At 37.6% G+C, this 22479-nt stretch overlaps 1 protein-coding gene across 5 annotated transcripts; it reads left to right on the top strand.

The window, feature by feature from the left end:
* Positions 1-7109: 7109 nt before the first annotated feature.
* Positions 7110-21080, top strand: TMEM33 (transmembrane protein 33). 5 transcript variants are annotated; one of them, XM_036417582.2, is made up of 9 exons: positions 7110-7247; positions 7426-7505; positions 11730-11824; positions 12488-12675; positions 13370-13437; positions 14876-15009; positions 16815-16898; positions 19377-19497; positions 20355-21080. In XM_036417582.2, exons 2-9 carry the CDS (start codon positions 7461-7463, stop codon positions 20358-20360), a joined length of 741 nt encoding a protein of 246 aa, XP_036273475.1. In that variant the 5' UTR covers positions 7110-7247; positions 7426-7460; the 3' UTR covers positions 20361-21080. The 5 variants fall into 5 exon arrangements, with proteins under 5 accessions (XP_036273475.1, XP_036273466.1, XP_036273486.1 ...); XM_036417573.2 differs by having other exon boundaries at positions 19377-19538; XM_036417593.2 differs by lacking the exon at positions 19377-19497.
* The last annotated feature ends 1399 nt before the right edge of the window (positions 21081-22479 follow it).

Below are 22479 nucleotides of genomic sequence, written 5' to 3'. Positions count from 1 at the left end.
ATTTACTATTTCAAGAGAGAAGGTAAATATTTCTATCCTTTCATCCAAAAGTGATACCAAACTATTAACATACATTTGAACGAAGTGGCACTCAAGACACATTGTTTATAATCACATTTAAAACAATGTGCTCTGTCAAGAAGCCATTCCTACACATCCTATTTCTGTAGATGGTATTAGAAGGTCAAGTCGACAGAAATATTAATACCAGAAATCCAAGTAAAGTTCACACACTCTTGGTCCAGCTGGCTCCAGCTCACCAAATCATAAGTGGTGAAAGGTGAATAAAAGTTGGGGAGAAGTTTTAATTTGCTTTGCTACATTTCCTTATGAGGTGAAAGAGGATATAGCTAAGTACTCAATAGTAAAATAGTTAAACTAAAGTCTACTTACTTCTCCTGAAAAGTATTGAAACTGTATTTTACAAAGAAGAATGTTGACCTCTAGTTTTAAGAATCTATCTAGCAAGTAATCAGTCTGTTTCTATGAGAATATTTAGATTGTCTACACATGCACAGTCTCATACAATAGTCATTAGCTGCATGTAGTTAGTGAGCACTTAAAATGTGAGTAAGTAGTACAAACTAAGAGGTACTCTAAGTGTGCTTTAACACACTCCATTTTGAAGACTATATGAAAAAAAGAGTTTAAAATATCTGATCAATATGTTGTTATATAGGTTACATGAAAAAGATAATGTCTTAGACATACTGGTTAAATAAATATATCAAAATTAATTTCATGTATTATTTTACTTTAATTAAACATATTTTTATTGATTTCAGAGAGGAAGGGAGAGGGAAAGATGGAAACATTGATGACAAGAGGTAATCACTAAGCAGCTGCCTCCTGCACGGCCCCCACTGGGGATTGAGCCCGCAACCAGTGCCCTTGACTGGAATTGCACCCAGGACTCTTCAGTCCACAGGCTGATGCTCTATCCACTGAGCCAAACCAGCTAGGGCTCATGTGGTACTTTTTACTTTAACAAGATATTTTAAATCACATGCCTGGCTTGCATTATTTTTCTATTGACAACTCTGATCTATAACCTTCTTTAAAGCAGTAAGGACAATGTTATCACATACCACATGTCAAAGACTTTTATGCAGTTCATGAAATAATGAGAACTGGGGAATTTGTTAAAAACAATTCAAAGAACTACAAATTCATATGGAGTAAAGGAATGTTGAAATAAATTTACAAAAAAAAGAGAAGTTGAATTTTTCTACAAGCGTGAGTGGGTGATTAGAGAAGTCAATTCAACCTCCACCAGGTAGAATTTACCTGTGTGTGTCTATAGATATGAAAGACAGAACGATGCCTCCCTTCCTACACCTCCAAGATGCCCACATGGTATTTCTCAGACCCTGTGGGTATGTTAGGTTACATGTTAAAGGGAATGGAGGTTGCAGGGGGGATTAAGGTTGCCAATCAGCCTAACCGGTTTGGCTCAGTGGATAGAGCGTCGGCCTGGGGACTGAAGGGTTCCAGGATTGATTCAGGTCAAGGGCATGTACGTTGGTTGCAGGCACAACTCCAGTGGGGGGTGTGCAGGAGGCATCTGATCAATGTTTCTCGCTCATCGATGTTTCTAACTCTCTGTCCCTTTCCCTTCCTCTCTGTAAAGAATCAATAATATATATATAGTTTTAAGAATCTATCTAGCAAGTAATCAGTCTGTTTCTATGAGAATATTTAGATTGTCTACACATGCACAGTCTCATACAATAGTCATTAGCTGCATGTAGGTATATATATATATTTTATATATATATATATTTTTTTTAATTATTTTTTTTTTAAAGATTGCCAATCAGCTGACTTGATCATAGAGAGATTATCCTGGATTATCCATCTGGGCCCAATGTAATCACAAGGGCCTTGAAAATGGAAGAGAGTAAGCAGAAAAGAGTTAAAGGGAGCTGTGACTACTGAAGGAAGGTCAGAAAGATGCAAGGTTGCTGGCTTTGAAGATGGAAAAAGAGGTTCAAGAATCCACTATGTTGTGGCTGGAAAAGGCAAGAAATGAATTTTTCCCAACAATTTCCAGAAAAAAAAGTGGAGCTCTGCAGATACCTTGATCTTGGTCTAGAGAGACCTATGTGGGACTTCTGGCTTCCAAACCTGTAAGTATAAGTAAAGTTATGTTAAATTTTTAAAGGAGCAGTAGGAAATTAACATATAGACAAAAATTAGTTACATTGCTATCAGTTATCCACGATTTATAGAGTTTAAAAATAGTCTAGTGAAAAACAAAGGTGCTTGGGGGGTGGGGGGTGAGAGCGCGCTATCGCGCGTGCGTGCCCCCACACACACACACACACACACACACACACACACACAATTAAGACTACATACTTAAGCTACATCAGCAGAGCTTATGGAGCTTACTTTTCAGACAGCAAATAGAAGCTGGAATGTGCTCCTAATGAGATGAATGACTCAGCACTTAGCAATTACAAAGATGCCCTATGCAACCACAGGATCATTAATCACTGATGGAAGCAGAAATGAGCAAATTGATGACTTGATGGTTCAGTAGATCTCCCTTGAAAACTGGGGAGAGCCAAATCATCAATAACTCTGGAATCAGTTCTTGCTCCCTCAGCCAATTTTTAGCCAAAAGGAGTAATAGCCTCTTGGTACTCAACTGCTTCAGCTTCAGGGTTTATGTTACAGGAAAATTTTCTTTCCCTCAATTAAAATACTTATGACTGGAATCTTATCCTATGGAAATTCTTATCAAGTAGAAATTGATTGACAAACACTGAAAACACACACACACACACACACACACACACACACACACACATATCGATATATTGATATATATAGCACCAGATAAAAAATGAAGTTTAAAGCAGAATTATATGACTTTTGCTTTCCTGGCATCTATATCTCATTCTTTACATAATAATACTTAAGAGTTTCAGAGGAAGCTGATCTCATACATATTCCTCTTACCATTCCATTCAGACAAGAGTGGTTAAATGACCCAAACCTGGCCCATCTGTGTCAATAATAGGTTTAAGAATTTATGAGCCTGGCCAGTGTGGCTCAGTGGTTGAGCATCAACCTATAAACCAGGGTCAGAGTATATGCCTGGGTTTCGGGCTTGGTCCCCAGTATGGGGTCAATGATTTTCATCATTGATGTTTCTCTTTCTCTCCCCCTCTCCCTTCCTCTCTGAAATGAATACAAATATATTTTTAAAAAATTTTTAAAGAACTTATGGGATCAAATTTGACACACTAAGAATCAAGCCTGGATCATTATTTGAAAAGTATCAGGCAAGAGGCACTTTCTATGGTCTAGTCTTGCTAACGTGGTAGAATATGGACTTGAGTTGAGGGAAAATTAGCCTGACAATGAAGTAAACTCAGAGGGGAGCAGAAAGGAGAACACAGAGTCATTTGATACCATTCATACTCTGGAGTATTTTTTTTTTAATGTTTTTATTGATTTGAGAGAGATAAATGAAGGGAGAATGATAGAGAGATAGAAACATAAATAGGCTGCCTCTGCACGCTCCCTACTGGGGACTGAGCCTGGAATTGAACGAGGGACTGCAGGATTCCTGGGTCCATGTTCAACCAGAGCCACACTAGCCAGGCTCATTTGTATCTTAATTCCACTCATGTCTTTTACAAAATTATCTGCCTCTGGTCTTTCCAATGTAGTCAATTATTTTTGTCCCCTTTCCCTCATAAGTCTGTTTGGGCTTAATTTCTGTTACTTGCCATCAGGAGAGTCTTGACTAAGACAACTATGTACACTGAGTGGCCAGATTATTATAATCTCTGAATTATAATAATAATCTGGCCACTCAGTGTGTGTGTGTGTGTGTGTGTGTGTGTGTGTGTGTGTGTTTTAGAGGCCCGGCGCATGAATTTGTGCATGGGTGGGGTCTGGCCAGCCTGGCCAGGGGGAGGGGACATGGGTAGTTGGCCAGCCTGCCTGCTGGTCAAACACCAAGTCAAGGGGACAATTCGAATATTAGCCTTTATTATATAGGATATACACTGAGTGGCCAGGTAATTATGAGTTCAGAGATCATAATAATCTGGCCACTCATTGTATATTTGATAAGTTATCTCATTACTGTTAAAAGATAACCCAAGGCATATTAAAAATTTTAAGTTTATTTTAGCAAAAATTAATTCAAATCAGGTAGTGCCAAATCAAAAGTGGTTAAAAGTACTCCACTGACAGGAGCTAGAGGAAAGACTTTTCTAGGGAAATGGCAGAAGCAAAGCAATGGAATTATTTGATAGGCTATCCTTTAAATATTTGCCTTATATGAAAAGGTTGGTTGTCCTTAAGTTTTGCCTTCTTAACCTTGAGGCATGTATAGGCTTGTGTTTTGGATGCTAAAGTTTTAGAACTACCTTGGACTAATGGCTTCCATATTTAATTAATTTAACATTACCAAACAGACTGATAAAGGAAGAAAGTGGATAAATAAATACACTTGGGGGGTGGAGAAGACAAATTTCAACTGTTAAAAATTTTAAAAAGGACCAAATATCATCTATTCATTATACTTCTTGATAATCACTGCATTCAACAGTTAACACTAACCACTAAAAGCTCTTACAGAAATCAATGTCTTGGCAAAGTGACTTCAACTTATACTATAATCACAATGTATTTTATACTGTCCCCAAATCGCCTAAAACACTGTCTTGGAATCCATATCAGTATCTAAAACCTGGGGGAATGATACAGAAATGGAGAAAATATAGTCTGCCTGTTTATTAATACTTATGCTTTAGAGAGAGATAACAGAAGAAAATCTAGCTGTTACTAAAAATGAGTGCTATTTGTAAGAATAACTATAGCACAATTTGATAAATTGTTATCCCTTATTTTCATCCATTAAAAACAAATTATTGGATAATAGGGGGTTGGGGGCATGAGTGAGGAGGGGTGAGGGATTGGAATGGGGGGAGGAGGACAAATATGTGATACCTTAATCAATAAAGAAATTTTAAAAGAACAAATTATTTCTCCTTTGAAACCTTTCTAGAACCTCCACTGTAAGCCTATATCTGTGGTGTTTTTTAGTCTATCTTCAGCACATCTGAGAATGCAGAAGAAGCAACGAGATGAAATCAAAATAACTCAGTTATTAAAATAATATGACAAAGGTGATTCACTCAACAAAAATGAAGTCAAACTATTAAAAAGAGTTTTAATGAGGAGTATCATCTTTCATAAATCAAGAAAGCAAACCATGAACCATTTGGAAAGCCACCTGATTTGTGTCCCCTTTTCATTTATCTTAATTTAGCAGCTTCACAGAGCACGGCCTGGCAGTTCAGTGTGAGGTCTAAGGTTGTGGAACAGAGTGTTCCTCCACCTTTCCCTCATATACAAACTTAGGGTGTCTCCCCCCAACCCCCAGCTTTGAAAGGGAAAGGAAAATTTTCAACTCATAACAAAAGACCAGCATCAAAACATAATTTTAACATTTAAGTATACATTTTTAAAGTTCTAACAAACTGATAATAATGGAGAGTAATAAAAGGCAAATCTTGGATGGCCTTTTCAAGTCATCTTTCTTCTTCTCTTCCCCCACAACATTGTCTCCATTTAGAATTCATCACTTCTCTCCTATATGTATGTAATGGCCTCCCAATTGATCTCTGTGCTTTTAATTTGCCCTACTGATCATCTTCTATCCGGTTGCCAGAATGACTTAAATCTCACGCTGTCACATTTCTGCTTAAAATTGTACCTGAATTTCAAGGTTAAATTCAGATCGTCTCCTTAGCACAGCTGCATGACTCTGTAGCTCAAGCCTTTCATAATCTCCCTCACTGGCACCTTCATTCTGGCCATACTGAGCTAATCACCTGACTCCTGTTTGTTGCTTCATGCACTTTGCTTGCTATCTGAAATCCCCTTCCCCATTTAGCCAACTTTGCCTGCCCTTCAAAACTTAGGGCCAGTATTACCTTTTTCCCCCAGGAAAACTTTCCAGATTCCTTCGGACCCAGGATCCCCTCCTAAGTGCTCCCTGTGATTAACTAGGCTTCTGCTGGTATTGCACAGCACTGTGTGTGATTTCGGTTTACTTGTCTGTCTCCCCTGCCGTCTACAATTCTCATCTTTTCTATCTTCTGTGCCAAGCTTCGGGCCTGTCACCTAGCAGCCGCCTTAAGTACCCCTTGAGAGAATTCATTTCAGAAATAGAACCAGCCGAAACCGGTTTGGCTCAGTGGTAGAGCAACGGTCTGCAGACTGAAGGGTCCCAGGTTCGATTCCAGTCAAGGGCATGTACATTGGTTGCAGGCACATCCCCAGTAGGGAGTGTGCAGGAAGCAGCTGGTCGATGTTTCTCTCTCATCAACGTTTCTAGCTCTCTATCCCTTTCCCTTCCTCTCTGTAAAAAAAAAAAAAAAAAAAAAAAAAAAAAAAAAAAAAAAAAAAAAAAAGGAGTAGTAGAACCATAGGGCTGAATGAGCCCCCTGGAGGAAAACAGCAAAGACGACGACGTTGCTAAGCCTTCTATGTTATGGAGTAATGAGATTTCGTGGTCTGGCAATGGCAGGGGCTATGGAGCATCTGTGAGCTGGAGAAGAGAAAGAAAAGTTGTGGCAGACTGCAGGTCTCCCGGATGCCCCAAGCCTGAGGCCGACGCCGCCAGGATCGTGGCGGTAGAGGGACTTCGCTGTTCTTTTTCTTTTCTTTTTTTTTTTTTGTTTATCTACTTAATTTGTCTTGTCTTAGTTTTTTTATAAATTGTTGGTCTAAAAAAAAAAAAAGAAAGAAAGAAAGGAAGAAAGGAAGGAAGGAAGGAAGGAAGGAAGGAAGGAAGGAAGGAAGGAAGGAAGGAAGGAAGGAAGAAAGAAAGAAAGAAAGAAAGAAAGAAAGAAGAAGGAAGGAAGGAAGGAAGGAAGGAAGGAAGGAAGGAAGGAAGGAAGGAAGGAAGGAAGGAAGAAAGAAAAGTTGTTTCACTGGCCTTGATTTTTAGCTTACTGAGCCAAAAGGGCAGGGTGCAGGGCAGGTGAAGCCAAAAGGAGAAGAACTACATTTCCCATTATGCCCCGGGGCACCGCTCCGGGCTTCCCCCTCTTCAGCAACGCCTCTTCCTCCCGGAAGTGAAAGGAGCACTTCCGATCCTGGCCATAACCCCGCGCCGGCGGCGTTAGGTCAGCCCGGTGGGGCCTTGCTCCGAAGCTCCGCCTTCGCTCAGGTCTTTCTAGAAACCCAGCTTTGCTCTCGGCGGTGCCGGACAGGTATCACCGGCCGCTGCGGGTGTCCCCGGGCAGTCGGCCGCACTGGTGCTGGGGAGAACTTGTCTCCGGAGGGTGTTGGGGTTCTCGCGGGGCGCTCCCGGCGTGTGGCACCGGCGGAAAAGCCGGTTACGGGGCCCGGGGGCCGGGGCTCCGCGCTGACATTTGCTGCTTTGCCTGTTTGCAGCGCCCCGGACGCGCGTGTTTGTGCCCTCCATGGCGGATACGACCCCGAACGGCCCCCAAGGGGCGGGCGCGGTGGTAAGTGAGCCGGCCAGGTGGTCTGACTTGATGTGCGAGAGTTAGGGAGGAGCGGGAAGTGCTGCCGGCAGGGTCCGAGGCGCCCCGAAGCTCTTGGCTGTCAGGACTGGGATTAGTGATTGGGGTAGGGTTGAGGGTGTGGCCGAGGGAGATCGTGAGCGAAGATGCAAGGCACCTACACGTCTCTTTTCCAGGCCTGACATCAGGCTTGCTGTCGGGCCATCCCGGCTCAGGTGGCCCACACCTGTATGCCGGGGAAGGTGGGCCTTCTTGCCTCTTCCACTCCCCGGTCTCTATCCTAGGTCCCAAGGTTGAAGATGCCACGTGAGATCGTGCCAGGACTCGCCTCATTCTGCACATGCGTGCTGTCAGAGAATGTTTCTGCTCAGTTTATGCCATTATCTATATATCTATATACTCTTTTTTCTTTATTTTGCAGACTTTTATCAGAGTTAATTGCATATACATCATGATGGCTAACACATAAATAATTTCGTATTCTACATGACTACAAGGCAGTCATCACTGCAGTGTCTGCAGTTACATTTTGGAAATTTAACATGGATTCATGTGATAACCTAATATTCAGTCCATATCCAAACCCGTTGTTCTGCAGAATACTCCTCACCTTGGAGTTGTCTGATAAGTGGTACTCTGTTCTTTTCAGAACATTATATATATCAGGACGCATTTTATCTCGATTTATCCCACCATCTGAGAGAGTACTAAGTTTTATTAACTGGTTAGGGTGGTATCCACCAGATTTTCCATTGTAAAGATTTTTTTAAATTTTTTAATTTTTTTTTTTGCCTTTGTAATTAAAAAGTAGTCTACGAGTCCTGGCCTGGGTGGCTCGGTTGATTGGGCATCATCTGTGGATTCATCGTCAATTCCCAGTCTGGGCACCGATCCCAGTTATGGGCTCCATCCCTGGTAGGGGTCATACAAGGTAGTCAATTGATGTTACACTCTCACATCAGTGTTTGTTTCCCTCTCCTGTCCTCTTCCTCGAAAAATCAATGAAAAAAAGTCTATGACATAGTAGTTTGACACTGTGAATAGTTTTTCACCTTAATAGTTTTTCACTCAAAGATCCATTGACATTTTTTGTGTGAATTATTTATATCATGATTGGGCAGTTCACTCTTTTTTTTTTTTTTTTTAAATACATTTTATTGATTTTTTTTACAGAGAGGAAGAGAAAGAGATCCCTCTTTCAATGAGAGAAAAATATCAATCAGCTGCCTCTTGCACACCCCACACTGGGGATGTGCCCACAACCAAGGTATATGCCCTTGACCGGAGTCGAACCTGGGACCTTTCAGTCTGTAGGCTGATGCTCTATCCACTGAGCCAAACCAATTTCGGCAGGCAGTTCACTCTTAAAATTTAGACCAATATACACGTTTTAAAATCTTTTTTGTTGTGTAATAAAGTTGCACACACATAAAAATGTACAATATGAAATGCATAGCTCAATGATATATCACAAAGTGAACTTCCTAAACACAAATAGGTTTTAAGAAAATGTCCTAAAATTAGAACATTTGTAGAATCTGTATAGAAACAGCATAGTGATCTATAATAGATTCATCCTTTCACTTGGCTACTGATGATCATTTAAACTTAAAGGTGTCAACAATATAGTTGGATAGAATAAACTAGAGGCATATTTCCAAAGTTACCAGCATACTGTTAAAAAGACATGCACTAAAACACACTTGAATTTTAAAATGTACTTGCATTTTTTTCCAAAAGTTTTTTACTATATCTTCTTGAAAAAAAAAGAAAAGATAATTATATTAGACTAGAGGCCCGATTCATGAATTTGTGCACCAGTGGGATCCCTCAGTCTGGCCTATGGGATCCGGCTGAAACCAGTTCTCTGACATCACCTGATGAGTCCCAGATTGTAAGAGAGCAAAGGCCAGGCTGAGGGACCCCACTGGTGCTCAGTCAGGGATAGGGAGAGACCCAGGAGGTTGGTGAGCCAGGGAGGGACCGCAGGAGGCCTCCAGGGTGTGTTGAGCCAGTCTCAACTCAGCTTGGATCCGCAGAACCTCAGCAGCAAGCTAACCTACCAGTCGGAGGTCTGCCCCCTGGTGGTCAGTGCACCTCATAGCAATTGAGCAGCCTTGGCATATTATTAGCATATTACGCTTTGATTGGCTGAATCAGTGGTTGGCAAACTGCGACTAATGAGTATGCCAACCACGGATAGGGGCTTAATCACAGGAACAGCAACAGCCTGTAATTATTAGAATGGAGAGTAGGTCAGAGGTTGGCAAACTCATTAGTCAACAGAGCAGCAAACCCATGCTCGAAAGCCGCATGTGGCTCGCAAGCCACAGCTTGCCAACCACTGGGTTGAATGAATGACTGGACACATAGCATATTAGGCTGTTATTGTATAGGGTTGCTTAGACTAGTGTTTCAGACTCCAGGTTAAGATGCATTTGTGAGTTTTGAAATCAGTTTAGTGGGAACACTAAGGGTTTTTTTGTGTTTTTTTTTTAATGTTTTTATTGATTTCAAAGAGTAAGGAAGGGGAAATGGAAACATTAATGATAGAGAATCATTGATCAGCTGCCTCCTGCACACCCCCTAATGGGGATTTAGCTTGCAATCCCAGGCATGTACCCTGACTGGGAATCGAATCATGACCTCCCTATTCATGGGTTGACACGCAACCACTGAGCCACACTAATTGGGCAACACTTAATCTTTAAAACATTAACTAGAAAGCAAAATGCCAAAATCTATCGCACATAGTATGGGTAAGTATTGTTTTGTGAAACCTTTGTTTATATATTCACCCATTTGTGTTGGATCTTGATGTAAAAATTATGTAGGTCCTATCAAAAATTTGAAAGCCACTTTAGAATTTGAATATAAGTTGGTTTTTTTAAACTTTTTAAAAAATATATATTTTATTGATTTTGTACAGAGAGGAAGGGAGAGAGATAGAGAGTTAGAAACATCGATGAGAGAGAGTCATCGATCAGCTGCCTCTTGCACACACCCTACTGGGGATATGCCTGCAACCAAGGTACATGCCCTTGACCGGAATCGAACCCAGGACCTTTCCGTCCCCAAGCCGACACTCTATCCATTGAGCCAAACCAGTTTCGGCATAAGTTGGTTTTTTTAATGTACTAAAAAGATATTTTAAGTTATTGGTGATGGACACATCTATTGGCAAAAACCAGTAAAGGAACAGAGAATGAGAAGAAAATGGTATACAGAAGTTTAATCTAGGGCCACTGAAACCAGGGTAAGACTTGTCGGGAGCTTCCTGGGGATGAGCAAGTTATAAAATGGAAGAGGCAGATGCTATTTAACGTGAGGCAGCCATGTTTTGAGCACCTAGAGTATGTCACGACCTTGTGTGTACATGGGCAAATCACCCTCCGGCTGAGTTCAGTAGTGAGTTACTGTTGGCATGGTATTACATTTCTACTTTGTAAGGTTTACTTAACCCAAACTGGCTTTGTATACTACCTTTTTATTCAGATCTGAGACCTACCTATTTCAGTTTGAGATTTTTGTAAGAATAGACATTCTGGTTCTCTTGAGAGCAGTTCTTATTTAACAGTCTTAAAAATAGATGAAGTCAGTTTTACAAGTATAGAAGGAATACAGACAACTGTAATTAAATCTCTGAACAAATTTTTCTTTCCTGATTAGTCTTTAAAATCAATTTGAGAGAGAGAGAAAGAGGGAGAGAGAAACATTGATGGGAGAGCGAGAAATCAATTGGCTGCCTACTATGTACCCCCCTATTGAGGATTGAGCCCACAACCAGGGCACGTGCCCTGACCACAGGGAATGGAACCAAACACCTATTGGTGCATGGATCAATGCTCAGCCACTGAGCCACACTGATGGGGCTCCTGATTAGACTCTTATATATATATATATATATATATATATATATATATATATATATATATATATATCTCTACATACATACACACACACACACACTGGTATTTTCCTATTTAAGTACTTCCTGTGCTTTCCATATCAAAACAGTAGGGTGTTCAGACTTGTTAGGTGAAGTGATTGCTTTTTAAGAGTTTTTACCTAATGATCTTAAAAAAAAATTTATTATTACAAAATTGTTCAAACATTTTGGATAGGAATAAAACTACATAATTTTCATCTTTAAAAACATTTTGCAGCCTTAGCTTACTACAATATCTTTTTTTTTTTTTAATTCAGCAATTCATGATGACCAATAAACTGGACACAGCAATGTGGCTTTCTCGCCTGTTCACAGTGTACTGTTCTGCTTTGTTTGTTCTGCCTCTTCTTGGGTATGTATTATATCTATTTCTGCCTTTGTTATTCAGTTGTTTAATCAGATTTTATGGATTATCATTTAAGTGCAAGACTAGCTAAACTGCAAGGGATTCAGGGACAAATAAAAGACAAGTCTCTAAGGCACTAATAACCTAATGTTACTAACAGGAAGAATATATTATGTGCTATGTGGAAACTGACATCACATTGAAATCTGAGAGAAAATAGATGTGTGGAAATGAGTTTATATTTTTTTTGCATTTTTTATTTAACAGGAAAAATGGTTGCTTTGTAAAATTCAATTGGATATATATATATGAAATGATGCTTCTAATGATTCTATTAAATTCTAAAAAGATATTTTTATTGATTTCAGAGAGGGAGAGAGAGATAGAAACATCAATGATGAGAGAGAATCATCAATCTGCTGCCTCCTGCACACACCCCTTGGGGATTGAGTCTGAAACCCGGGCATGTGCCCTGATGGGGACTTGAACCGTAACCTCTTGGTTCATAGGTCTATATTGAACCACCAAGCCACACCAGTGTAATTTTCTTCTGCTTATAATTAAGTAATAGATTTAGGTGTTGTGCAATTATGATGCAATTCACAAAGGAGGAAAGAGGCATGGTAGTTGTTTATGTCTCCTGATAACCTCTCCTCTGGTAATTTGTAGGTTGCATGAAGCAGCAAGCTTTTATCAACGCGCTTTGCTGGCAAATGCTCTTACCAGTGCTCTGAGGCTGCACCAAAGATTACCGCACTTCCAGTTAAGCAGAGCATTCCTGGCCCAAGCTTTGCTAGAGGACAGCTGCCACTACCTGCTGTATTCACTCATCTTTGTCAATTCCTACCCTGTTACAAGTATCCTTTGTACCTTTTGACAATGAAATTGCCAATTGCTATGGCCAGAGTAGAAAATAAAGTAACGGGATAATCAATCTCTGGAGCTAATGAAAATTAAAGAACTCATTTGTAATTTGTATGTCTACACATTTCAAACGTGTTGTGGGATGATAATAAGTATTCTAAAAAATGGAAAAGGGATAAAGGGGTATACTGTTTAGTTTGGAAAGAACTTGGTTAACCCATAGGTTTCTTTACTATAAGACCTTTGAAATGCTAATGTACTTTGTGAGACTAAAAGTTACTAGTGTTTCCTAAACTTAATTATTTTAATTGTTATTTTCCTCCTGTGGATCATCTCTCAGGAAAGTGATTTGTGCTTTGAGAAGTGAGAAGTGCTGCTCTTAAAGAGTTTTTGAATAATTTATACAACTATACACAATGGAGGCACAATAAAATAAATCTTTTAAGGCTAAATACTACCTTTTTAGGTAATAAGTCTTAAAGAGAATAGGAGGAAAGTGAAATTATTTGAGCATCTATTTTGTCTATATATGAATTTGACATATTTAATCCTTGCAAGACTGAAAAAAATTGTCATTGAATTCATTTTAGCAGATGCCATTTCAGATGTGAATATTTGGACATAATACATAGCCTATTTTGCAAAGTACTTGATAAATTTAAAATGTTTCCTTAATTTTTTCTTCAGTGAGTATTTTCCCAGTCTTGTTATTCTCTTTGCTTCATGCTGCCACATACACAAAAAAGGTTCTTGATGTAAGTAAAACTATTCAGGTTTGTTTTTTGTTTGTTTGTTCATTCGTTCGTTTATTTTGTTTTCTTTTTTACTCCTGACAAGAATTTGAGCTAGTTGTCATGAATTTGTGCCGGGAACCAATTCCAGCATGTAATAATTACAAGAGTTTTACCAAAAGGTTGGTGAAACTTGGGCAGGTCAACAAGGGTGAGCCACATATAGAGTTTACCTGTTGGAAATGGCTAAACGGCACTTCCCCAAACCTGAATAGGATAATTGTTAACTGCCAGACAGCTCAGGGCATTTTATAGCTGTAGGCTATTCCCCAAACAGACAATGCTTCTGTACCCTACCCTTTGAAGTGTATGTGTCTACCTTGCCTTAGGACAAATTGTTTTTAATAAATACCATGGGTTCCTTAGACTAGAGTCTTTAGCTCCTTCAGCTGAAGTTCCTCTGACCCCCAATGCCTTTCAAAATTATCTTTCCTCTCAGGACTCTTTAATCATCTACGTGCAGCCCCTTTCTCTAGAATGCTGAACCCTTCGTAAGGCTGGGACAAGAACCCCGGCATTATGGCGCCCGAACAGGGATCACCCTTTCTGATTTTTTAAAATTAAACAATGTGAACACTAAGACATTTTGGCTTTTGTCACAAAAAGCTCCTCTAATCCTTACAAACTTGTCCTAAATTATTTAATGGTTTGGAATATTTTATTTACATTTCATAATACAGTATATTTTGTAGATAAAATAGTGCATTTAAAATTATCCCTCAGTTCCCAGAGGAATTTCTGAAGTTGAAATAGATCTCTTCATTATTTAAAGAAATTGAATCTTTTAGGTTTGATAAGTTATGAGAGAGCTGTTCTGTCAGTATTAAATTCTAACATATCAGTCCAGTAGAGTGTACTGAATTTCTTTTATTCTAATGTTCTGATGTGCTACTTTACTAAAATTTCTTATTCTTGGGTTGGTACATTAAACCTAACATAAGTGTGCTAGGCAGGTTGACTGCATATGCACTGAAGTTTGAATTAAAATATCAAAATTTGCCTTGTGTTGGCCTTTTTCTTTATCCCTATTGTTCTTTGGTCACAGCAATAATTGGACTTGGTGATTTCTATCTTTAGTTAGCTAAGGAGTCAGATAATTTAAATGTATTACTGGAGAGTCAGGTTTTGTTACGGTTGGAGAGAAATAACTGCCATTTTTTCTAATCTTAAGAAATAAAGGACTTGTATTAAAGTTGTTTTTTATTTTTCAAGTACATAAAAAATATAATAAAGCAAGTAAATACACTAACTTTTGTCCTTAAGTAGTTTCTTATTTTATGTCATCATTTCCAAATATTTGTCTTTTGCTTGTTTGTCCTGTTGAATATGCTGTTTATCTAAAGAAAGAAAATAGAGTGATCAGAAATGCTTTGTTTTTTCTAATGTTTGTTTTCTGTTTTAGGCAAAGGGTTCAAATAGTATACCTCTGCTGAGATCCCTCTTGGACAAATTAAGCGCCAATCAACAGAATATTCTGAAATTCATTGCTTGTAATGAAATACTCTTGATGCCTGCTACAGTTTTTATGCTTTTTAGGTAAGAATGAAAATACATTTGTTTTAGGAGGTTGATGACTAAGTGACTATAATAAATATATTAACTTGAATTTTATCCTGCTTCAGTCTGTTAAATAGATCCTGATATGTAGAGCTAGGAGGATCTTAGCAATTACCTTTTCACTTCATAGTGGAGAACCTGAGACAAAGTAAACCTGGGAACATGTCTTATCATTCTTTGTCACATCATTTAACATTTGGAAAGTTAATTTCAGAGTAACTACATTTGAAAGAATCTTGGGAAGTCTAGTACATTCTATTATTAAGATGAGTTTTCTTTATGCTAGAGAAAAATCTGGAATTGTTATCTATTTTTCTAATTAATTATGGTCTATGGTCTAGAATTAATTTTTGCTTACACCACCTCAATAGTTTGTATCTTAATTGCAGAAGTGAGGCAAGGGAGAGAGGGAGAGAGAGAGAGAGAAATAATACATGACTAAATAAAGTCCTCCTTTTAAATTTTAAGAAAAATAGAGTATTGATTACTCCATCGATATTCTTGCGTTTAAGTTTTAAAACTACATTTCTGTCAGGATTATTGCTTTTTCAATTTTTACTTTCACAAGTATTGGGACACTCCATTTGACTATGAATCCTAGTAGCAATTCTGCCCTCTCCTTCCCAAGTATATGGAGTTTGATATTGTACATGTATGTTGTCTTTAAAAAAACTTACGCAGAGGGGTACAAAATGTAGTATATTATTATATTGTGGGTGAAGGGTTTTGTTTGTTTAGTTTTTATATTACATCAAAAGCATCAGAATACATCAATTGTCTGCATTTAGCCTTCTTCACTCATACAGTGTATTTTTGTGACCTATTTATGTTGACATACAGAGTTCTTATTTGTGGCTATGTAGTGTTCCATCATGTTAGCATGGAACATTTATTATGCATTCCCTTTTTTATAGACATTTGTTTCCAACTATTTACTTTTCCAAATAAATAAATAAGCAGACAAAGAAAAACAAATGTTTTTCTTTGTCTGCTTATTTATTTATTCCAAATAAATAAGCAGACAAATAAAAACAAACAAATGTTTTTATTTATCTGCTTATACTTTTCTTTCATTGTTATCTCTAACATAGATACCTGAATTGATTTTGCTGAGTATAAGCTGGGTGCATTTTATATTTAATAGACCATGGTTTATGAAGTATTTTAATGTTCATTGCCTACGGTTTTTATGTACCTGACAGTTATTCCTTTCTTTAACACTCTCTTTTCAAGGTAATAAGAGTTTTATTAATTTCCTCATAAAGGCATCTGTTCCATTCTTTTAATTTATGTTTTCCCCTGAAAAACAAAAACCGATTCACCACATATTGCTTAAGTTGTAGGGTCCTAAATAGATAGTTTAACCTAAATAAAGTTCTGGAACGATATAATGGATTTAGATATGATAGGTTTTATATATATATATATATATATATATAAAGCCTAAGCAACCATCTGACCATTTGCCTGGTATCTATGACACACAATGACCACCAGGGGGCAGACACTCCAACCAGTAGAGAAGGGAGCCCGAATCCTTTTGGAATTAGCCATGGGTTAGATTGCTGCTGAGGCACTGTTGGCCCCAAATCTGCTTCATCCACACCGTGGATTGTGAGAGGGTGCAGGTCAGGCTGAGGGACTCACCGGTGCATGAATCCATGCACTGGGCCTCTAGTTTGATTAATAAAGACACATCCTTCAATTAAATTGCCTTTAAGTTTTAAGAGTATGTATATGAATTAATGATGTATACTTACTACCTCTGTATTTGTTTCTTTTAGCGGTCAAGGAAGTTTGCTCCAGCCTTTTATATACTATAGATTTCTTACTCTCCGATACTCTTCTCGAAGAAATCCATATTGTCGGTAAGCTGGGGATTAGTTCAAATCTGTTTATTTGTTAAGAGTATTGTGAAATACAGTATTTGTACATTTAAGTTATTTTGCGCATATATATATATATATATATATATTTTTTTTTTTTTTTAATTGATTTCAGAGAGGGAGAGATAGAAACATCAATGATGAGAGAGAATCATTGTTGACTGCCTCTTGCACATCCCCTACTGGGGACTAAGCCCAAAACCTGGGCATGTACCCTGACCAGGAATTGACCGTGTTATCCTGATTCATCATAGGTCAAAGCTCAACCACTGAGTCATGCCAGCCAGGCTAAATTAGTTCAATTTTATGATAGAATTTAAAAGCAAACAATGTTTTTGTACATTTAGGCTTTAGAACTGTCTAGGGTTGGTGAGAAGGTGGTTGTATTTCCTTTTTAAAAAAAATATATACTTTTATTGATTTCAGAGAGGAGGGGAGAGTGAAAGAAACATCAAACATCAATGAGAGAGCATCATTGATTGGCTGCCTCCTGCACACCCCACAGGCGCCCGACCCCACAACCCAGCATGTGCCCTGACTGGTAATCCAACTATGATCTCCTGGTTCATAGGTTTGATGTTCAGTCACTGAGCCACACCAGCCGGGTGGTGGTTGTATTTCTTTTCGAAAACTGAGATTGGCTCTAGCTGGTGTAGCTCAGTTAGTGGGCATTGTCCCATGCACCAAAAGGTTTCTGGTTCCATTCTGGGTCAGGGCAAGGCCTGTGTTGTGGGCTCCATCTTTGTTAGGGGGCATGCTGGAGGCAGCCGATTGGTGTTTCGCTCACACATGGATATTTCCAAATTTCCTTCTTGTCTTTGTACAAGGACATATTACACCTCCACCCACCCACCCCCCCCCTTTTTTTTTTTTAAATATCTTTATTGATTTCAGAGAGGAAGGGAGAGGGAAAAAGGGATAGAAACATCAATGATGTGAAAGAATCATTGATTGGCTGCCTCCTGCACATCCCCCAATGGGGATCAAGCCTGCAACCCAGGCACGTGCCCTTGACCGGAATTGAACCCAGGATCCCTCAGTCCTCAGCTGAAGCTCTATTCACTGAGCCAAACCAGCTAGGCGCGCCTTTCCCCCACCCCCCCCACCCTTTTTTTTTTTTTTTTAAATCCTCACCTGAGGATATGTTTTCATTGATTTGTTTGTTTTTTGAGAGAGAGAAGAGAAACATCAATCAATTGTCTCCCATATGTACCATGACCAAGATTGAACCCACAACCTTTTGGTGTATGGGACAATGCTCTTAAATAGCTGAGCCACCTGGCCAGAGCTCCTTTTAAAAAAAAAAAATATTTTATTAACTTTTTACATAGAGGAAGGGAGAGGGATAGAGAGTTAGAAACATCAATAAGAGAGAATCATCGATCAGCTGCCTCGTGCACACATCCTACTGGGGATGTGCCCGCAACCAAGGTACATGCATGCCCTTGACCAGAATGGAACCTGAAACTTTCAGTCCGAAGGCCGATGCTCTATCCACTGAGACAAACTGGTTAGGCCAGGGCTCCTTTTTTATTTGTTTGTTTAAGCAGTACATTATTGCTGTTTCCTAACTATAAAAATAACATGGAAGATACAGAAAAGTAGAGCAGGAGTTGTCTTTATACAGAATGAGTCAGCACATAAGGTGAAAATTATTACCTTTGATGATTAATTACAATACAAGATCCATGATACTGTGTCTGCTAGCCTGTACTATATATGTGTGATGTGTACCGTGTGTAATAAAGAGTACTTTGTAGGCAAGGAGCACAATTAAAGTAAAGTCAAGTCTTCAACCAGCTTTCGGCACAAACATGCAAGATAATTGGAACATGGGAGTCGGGGCAGAGAGTGGCAGGAAATGAAGAAAATTGATTGAGACCAGATTCTGGAGGGCATTAGATGTTAAGGAGTTGGGCTTTAGTCTGAAGGAAGACAGTGCCAGTTTGGTCAGTGTAATGATCCAGCTGTGACGTAATACCCATTGAGCATCTACTTCACTATTTCACTACAACTCCACTAAGTGCCTATTCCTATTCTTCAGATGAAAGCTCTAGGAAAGAGTATGTTTCTTTAAGGAAATAGTAGGTGGGATTGCCCATGTTATATAATTTTCACTTTCTTGTTCTTTTTTTTAGAACTAGTTGGATTTGCCTAAGTTAAATGTGAAAATGATTCCACTGTAAAGATAGAAATCATCCCTAGTCTCAGCCTTCAGAGGTAGCCATTTATTAAATGCTTTTGTTAAATGAACTTTTCTCCCCCGAAGGACAGATGTTGATTTAGAATTTTATTTATTTTGTGATTTCCAGGAAAAACTGTTGGCAATGCATTCTAGTTATTTCTTTTACTTCTTCACATTCTTAATGGTTGTGGGAAATTCCATCATCAGCATTTGCCTTGCATTTTTTTTTTTTTGTTTTTTCCTGTGTTTCTGAACAAAATCTATTTATTTCGCAGGACCTTGTTTAATGAATTGAGGATTATTGTTGAACATCTAATAATGAAACCCGCTTGCCCTCTGTTTGTGAGAAGACTTTGTCTCCAGAGCATCGCCTTTATAAGCAGATTGGCACCAACAGTTGCGTAGTTTAATGTCGAGCTAAGTTATATATGATATAAGTAAGCATTATTAGCAACTGGTACTTCTGCCAGGGGTTGTGAATTCCAGGTGTGAAACTGACCTCAATCCAACTTCCATAATTTACATAATGCATCTTAACGGAAAAATATTTCCCTGGCATGTTAAATCAAGCTTTTATAAAACAAAAAGTTTCCAAGAAAATTCTGTGTTGTGGTGTTAATGGTTAAGGAAGTTTGTATTTTGTAATAAATGTATCTCTTTTTTTTTAGATGCTACTGTGCCTTTATCATGTACATTTATTTCTCTTGTAAAAATAGTTCTAAAATTTATTTCAATCTAATTGGTGATCTGAATTTATTTATATCTGGCATTAGTTCTTTATGGTAAATTTACATATGTGAATTCAGTATATTTTGAGACAGTATTCTTTTGCCATTATGAATTTTGGTTGATGATTTTAACTGAAGCATTTCCCACTGTATTTGGTTTCAAATTGTTATTAAATTGATTTTGTGCTGCTTTGCTAAGACAGATTTATTTTGGATGTGCCATTATAAAAGGAGTTCTGTATGTGTCTTACACTATGACCTTCTAAAATTTTATTTCCATAATTCTGTGGATTTGAATATTTTTTAAAAGGCTCAACTATAAGCTTATTAGCCAATTAAATAAATATTTGGAATTACCCAACCATTTTACACCAGAGAGCAGTAGTCCTACAACTTTCCTTTCTTACCCATTGAGTAATATTTCTCAGATAGGAAATCCTTCTTTTACAGTATGGACACATTATTAGTATAGTTTTAGAATTGCCTAGATCAGATTCTTGACTACCAACTTTCTCTGTTTCTTAGGCTTGAATTTTCATGGACAGTTGCAGCAGTGCAGGTACCTTTTGAAAAGAATATAACTGAAGATCATATGACTGATACTTAGTGTCTGTTCTGAAATGATAATGAAGACTATCCTATAGATTATATACCCAGCAAATCTTATTGAAAGGTTAAATGGAAAGGTTTATAGGTAAGGCGATTGATTGGGAATGCTGCCTGAGGAGGCATTTTGGGAGAATAGTGTACATTTCAGTTTCATGCTGCATAAATAAAATTGGGGGAATTGGATGTATTATGCAACTGTGATTTGAGTTGTGTAATATGTTAAATCCTACTTGTTGAACTTCTATTAACTCTATAAAATTTATTTTGATCTTTGTTGTTACATGATTGGAAATGTCTAAAATGTTGCAAAAATTTTAGTACAGAATAATGTAATGGTTTTTGTAACCAGTTTTTCTTCTGTCTGCATGTAATATGGATTCTTCAAATACATTCATTGGTAACTTATTAGTAACATCAGGTTTTTTTGTTCAACTTTCAAATCTATAGGAATGTGATATCTACTTGATAGCTCAACCATAACCAGCTCTTTTTGTAATATTTTCTACTAAGTTTGAGAAGCAGCCTCATAATATACAGTTGATTTTGTGTGTGTACGTGTTTGTGGCTCATTATCACTATATATATAATCTTATGATTTCAAGAACTAAATTTTCTAGAGCAATAAAGTGACTATAATGTTAAGTGAACAATATATTATTGATTTCTAATGGGTTTTGAAAAATTATGTCTTGAATTAAATCAAGAAATTTTGGCAGTGAATGCATATTTATTTTTAAGTTTATGTTTTTTATGTTTTGTTTTTTGCAATTTTTTAAATCTTGAGATAATTTTAGATTTATAGGAGAGTTGCAAAAATAATAGTTCCTATATATTTTTTACTTACCCTTATGTTAACATCTTATTTAACTATACAACATTTATCAAAATTGTGACATTAACCCTGGATAATATTGTTAACTAAACAATAGAACCTATTCATATTTCACCAGTTTTTACATTTATTAATATTCTTTTTGCTCTGTTTTTACCATGATTATTATGGTTTACTTTTAATGTCCTTTAAGTGTGTCTCTGCTTTGAGTTTATTTTTATTGTAGAGGTTACTACAGATGCTCCCCATTTTGTCCTTTTGCCCCCAACGTGTTTTCTTTTTTTTTTTGAAAATTATTGTTGGTCAAAAAGATTTTCTAAGGAAAAGAATTGATGTTGATTTTAACAAAAAGAATGTGAACATTTAGACCTTAAAGGCTTTCTATCAAATATGGGATTGTATATTTGATATGCTCATATTTGACTTAAAGCAAGGCTTGATTTATAAATAAAACATTTCTATACTCATGCCAAAGTAAATTTTACAATTTGAACATTACCAGATTTTAAGTTTGCATGAATTTGTAGTCAGAAATTTTATGGTATAAAAATATACAACCAGCTAATAGTGGCATCTGAAATTATAGTGCAATGTATACCTATTGAATAAAAGTTAAGGAAACACAATAGCAGTATATAGAATGCAGTAGGAAAAATAGCAGCATAGCTGAACTTATTTCTACTAACAGGATTTTAAAAAGTTGATTTAACATCCAAAATATTGAATTCTTTAAGAAGTACATAGTACACTCTTAAGGTGTACTTTTAGATATCACACTCTCTCAGACAGGTGGAAGCATCTTACAAAACCTGCTTTATTTAGCAGCAAGTCTACATTCCTTTTCTCTACTTGATTCCTCATAAATTTCAACTCTATTTAACATCATTCCAAAGAGAAATTTCTTAAATAACAAATTGTATATAAAGTTACTTGGAATAGCCGAAACTGGTTTGGCTCAGTGGATAGAGCGTCAGCCTGCGGACTGAAGAGTCCCGGGTTCGATTCCGGTCAAGGGCATGTACCTTGGTTGTGGGCATATCCCCGGTGGGGGTTGGTGTGCAAGAGGCAGCTGATCGATGACTCTCTCTCATCGATGTTTCTAGCTCTCTATCTCTCTCCCTTCCTCTCTGTACAAAATCAATAAAATAAAATAAAATAAAATAAAATAAAAAAAGTTACTTGGAATAAAGTTACCAAGGTAGATGCTCC

This window comes from Pipistrellus kuhlii, unplaced genomic scaffold (assembly GCF_014108245.1).
Source record: "Pipistrellus kuhlii isolate mPipKuh1 unplaced genomic scaffold, mPipKuh1.p scaffold_m20_p_1, whole genome shotgun sequence".
Classification (NCBI taxonomy): Eukaryota; Metazoa; Chordata; class Mammalia; order Chiroptera; family Vespertilionidae; genus Pipistrellus; species Pipistrellus kuhlii.
This window is presented reverse-complemented; position numbering and strand designations above follow the sequence as displayed.